Source organism: Plodia interpunctella, chromosome 9 (assembly GCF_027563975.2).
Source record: "Plodia interpunctella isolate USDA-ARS_2022_Savannah chromosome 9, ilPloInte3.2, whole genome shotgun sequence".
Classification (NCBI taxonomy): domain Eukaryota; kingdom Metazoa; phylum Arthropoda; class Insecta; order Lepidoptera; family Pyralidae; genus Plodia; species Plodia interpunctella.
Genome location: NC_071302.1, coordinates 2822758 through 2826771, shown reverse-complemented (window position 1 = coordinate 2826771; position 4014 = coordinate 2822758). Strand labels below are relative to the sequence as shown.

The window sequence follows — 4014 nt, the reverse complement described above, 5'->3', positions numbered from 1 at the left end:
TTTATTAACTGATAAATGTTATTATACTTTAAATGATTTCTTTAATGATAGACTCGGATAGAATTTAGTGCTAGTATACATAATAATTATTTTTTTTGTTATTTGTAGTGGATAGCATGCGCCTCTTTATTTATTTATATTTGCACACCTATATTCGGTAAAACATGTAGGTTTAATTCATTTTGACATCAATTTGTATATTTGTACTCATGTTTTTGGCAAATAAATATTTTCTTTCTTTCTTTATAAAAATAAAATATAGTTACATTAAATTTGATCTGTAAATATTAAAAGAAAATGAGACTGAGCTGAACATAACGAGTGCATAAGTAGAACTGTCGTCGATTTGACACGAGTGAAGACAATGAAACACAACTTAACGTGGTCTAATAATGATGGTTTGAAATTAAGACGTACATCATTGAATGAAATTTTTAATTAAAAAGTTCATTTAAATGCGCTCCAGTCGCGGACTGAGTAATCAATTAAAAACCTCATTTGTCGACTCGCATTGTTTCACATCAGAATATGTTACTGGCCACTATGAAAATCCAAGCTGATTTGTTTGTACTTTTTATTGTGTTCATATTTAAATCGACAACGGGTAAGATTACTTAGTTTAAGTTTCTCACACTAGTTCGTCTTTTTCGACGATTAACTGTGTTTACAATAAAAAATCATGTATTGAATATTACTCAAAAAAAATCTCAATGCACCATAAATTTTTTAAAGTAACCGTTTTCTATATCAGAGCATAAAAAAAAATTGCCTGATGTTTTATACCAACTCATTATTGTTTAAGGTCAAAGCAATGATCGAATATCTGCGGACTATTACTTCGGCGTGGGGGTGCTGCGAACACGGGAGAACCCCAATCCGTGTAAAAACTCCGAGTTCCAAATACTTTGCCATATGAAATGTGGCGGCGACCATATTTGTATGGACGGAAAGTGTTATTGTCTCACTGCTTTGACTACCAGTGAGTATTCATTGACTATTAAGGCTAGTGTACACCGAAATTTTAAGCGCGAATAAGCGCTTATAGTAAATCATCATCATAATCATATCCTATCCACGGCTATGGGTTTCGACGACGTCAGTGGCGTAGTGGTAAAGTACTTGCTTCTCAACCGAAAGGTCCCGGGTTCGATCCAAGGGTCGGGTCATTATGGAAAATGATCTTTTTCTGATTCGGCCGGGTCTTGGATTTTTACCTATATACATATATAGGTAAAAATCCAAGACCCGGTTATATTTGATATAAAACATAGTATCATTGAGTTAGTATCCCATAAACAGAAGTCTCGAATTTACTTTGGGGCTAGCTCAGTCTGTGTGATTAGTCCTAATATAATTATTTACTAAGGGTCGTGACCACTAGTAGCTGTAGCTCTCTTGACTAGCGCCTTTCACGCAATACGATCTAGTGCCTTTTTTAACGCCAGATGGACTTTGTTGCATGTAGAATGTTGCTAATTTTGTATCTATAACGTAAGTATGGCTGTTGGCTTTCCAAATAAAATAAAATCGTCGACGTCCAGGAAAACGACCCCAGCAGGATGAGCTTCGCAAAGCTGTTCATTTTACGACGCGGTACATAACGCAAATAAACTTTCAAATACTAAATATACGTATGTACATTCGTCTACTTTATTAATAATACGGCTTTAGGCGCCCTAGATTAAGACTACTCCATATCTTCTTGTGGATTTTGTACGAAACGACAAAGAATAATAGACAAATCTTCAAAATATAATGGTAAATTTTATACGGCTCCCAGCTCACACCTCCGAATGTAACTGTTAACACGCGAAAATTAGAGTTCAACAAAAAAAAGTTCGCTGATAAACGATATTCAATAAAGTGATAAAATAGGTAGATACGTATTATCTTTACATTACCTAACATAACAAACTTGCTAACAATCACAATGCTAAAACCAATCGTGGCATTGTAAGAGAATAGACAGCTATAATTGTTCCTTTTGTTTGTGGACTGTATTTTGTGGTGCTGGCTTAGGTTCGTCGTTGAGGAGAATTAAAAATTGCAGGCTTTAGTTAGTCGATGCTTTTATTTTGGCACACGCAGGAAGAGAGAAAAAATGATACATACAATGTTGCCAGTATTAAAATTAAACTTAGTGTTGCCAGTCGCAACAATAATGTTATCAAAATGAGCCAATCGCAGCTGAATCTTCCACACTAAGAGTGGATTGCACCAGTCAACTTTGACGTTAACTTTAACCTCAATCGTTTAGATAAAATGGCGTACTTTGCGTTTTTCTAGATTAAAGTTAACGTCAAAGTTTATTGAGTTGCAAATAATAATTCACCCTAAGAATGAGTTGAGCCTCCAAGAATACACGAAGATGAGCCTTCTAGTCGACAGTGAAGCTTAGTAGTGAAACTACAGCGGACTCAGGGCTCCGACGCTTTGTGGCTGAGGAAGAAACTGGGAAACGGGGAAAACACTCAGATAAGAGAGAGTGAAACCACGTACAAATCTATAGAATAGAATAAACATCTTTCAACTACTCTTAAATTTTTATTTCGATGAAGTTGAAAGATTTTGACATAAAAAATTGATAGACCAAGGAGTATATTCTTCATTTCAGAAAAAATGCTCATAAGAGGAGCAAAAACAGAAACAGATAAAGAAGATTCAGGTGAAGTTTCAGATTACGAAAGTGAAGATGAAGATGAAATTGATTTCAGTAAGATTATTGTTTCTTAATTAACTAAGCTTTGCTTTACTAGAAACTTGTATGCTCGTAAAGATTCTTCGTTATCCTGTGAATTTCAGAAAAACTGTCTTAGTGTTATTATTATACCAACTGGTTTTCAACTAGTCAACTTGACGTTAACTTTACCTCCACCGAGTGCACATCTTCCTATATATACGTACATATCATACTGTATGTTGTATCTAGTGATGTTCCATTCCCAGACTTTCCCGGAAACGTTCAATGTTATCATCCATTTCGGGAACGGCACATCACTAATTACATCACTTATGTCTTTCCTTTTATAACAACCAGTAATATATTTAATTTACAGCGAAGAAAGAAATAAAGAGTTATAGCAAAGAAAGAAAGGATGACTCGCAATTGGAACGACGTCATCAGATAGCTCATTTCTGTTCCAATCTGAGTCTAGCCAGGAAATGTATATACAAGTGTATGGAGCAAGGGAAACCAGCGTTTTGCGGTAAAGACCACGTGTGCTATTGTGGACACACTGAGACACACAGTCACGCTACAGGGGTAGAAGGCCATCATGACACATATGCAGAGTTTAAGGACATGTATAATAAGTATGTACTTGGTCGGGGATACGACGTTCCTAAAGAACATGATTGATTTAATAAATTAAAGTAATGTGAAAGTCTTTTATTGTTTGTTTTAATTCAATTCATTTATTCCTTGCTTTCACAATAAGGTTTGTTAGTAGGTGTGTTGGTGTTGTAAGTTTATTAGTACAGCGGCTATTAATCCTGACATAATTAATAATAGTACCTAATTATGTACGTAGGGTTTTAAATTAATTCTTTTTTTTTTTTAATGTTCTATGAAATATAATATTACTAATTGAGCAAGACTTTTCTCTCTTGACTTGACTCTTCAAGAATGAGCGACTTTTGGTTAATAATCATATAAATGCACTTTTTAGTTTACAACAAGCTCAGAAAGAATCTAAACATCAGTATTGTTTATTATTTATCTCAATCATTACTAGACAAGCTGTCGAAGCGTAAACAGTATGCTAAAATTTTTATTTAAAATTGTGATTAACAAAGTAAAATTCTAATTGCTCTATTTGTATCGCTAACTAAGCTTCAGAGTTCTTGGAATGAACCCAGGGCGGCACATGTACGCTGTCCAAAATTAATCTATATTGTTCTGTATCAACACGTTCTCAGTAAAGGGGTGCCCGACGTGATTGGGATCCTGATTTATATGCCGTGAACAGACGCTGCCATTGACATAAAGAAATTATTATGTCGCCGAAATCGCAC

The 4014-nt window shown here is 34.7% G+C and overlaps 1 protein-coding gene across 1 annotated transcript; it reads left to right on the top strand.

Moving 5' to 3' along the window:
- Positions 1-471: 471 nt before the first annotated feature.
- Positions 472-3386, top strand: LOC128672729 (uncharacterized). Its single transcript, XM_053750070.2, has 4 exons — positions 472-604; positions 803-979; positions 2615-2713; positions 3057-3386. The coding sequence occupies exons 1-4, from the start codon at positions 529-531 to the stop codon at positions 3356-3358; spliced, it is 654 nt and encodes a 217-aa protein (XP_053606045.1). The 5' UTR covers positions 472-528; the 3' UTR covers positions 3359-3386.
- Positions 3387-4014: the final 628 nt, after the last annotated feature.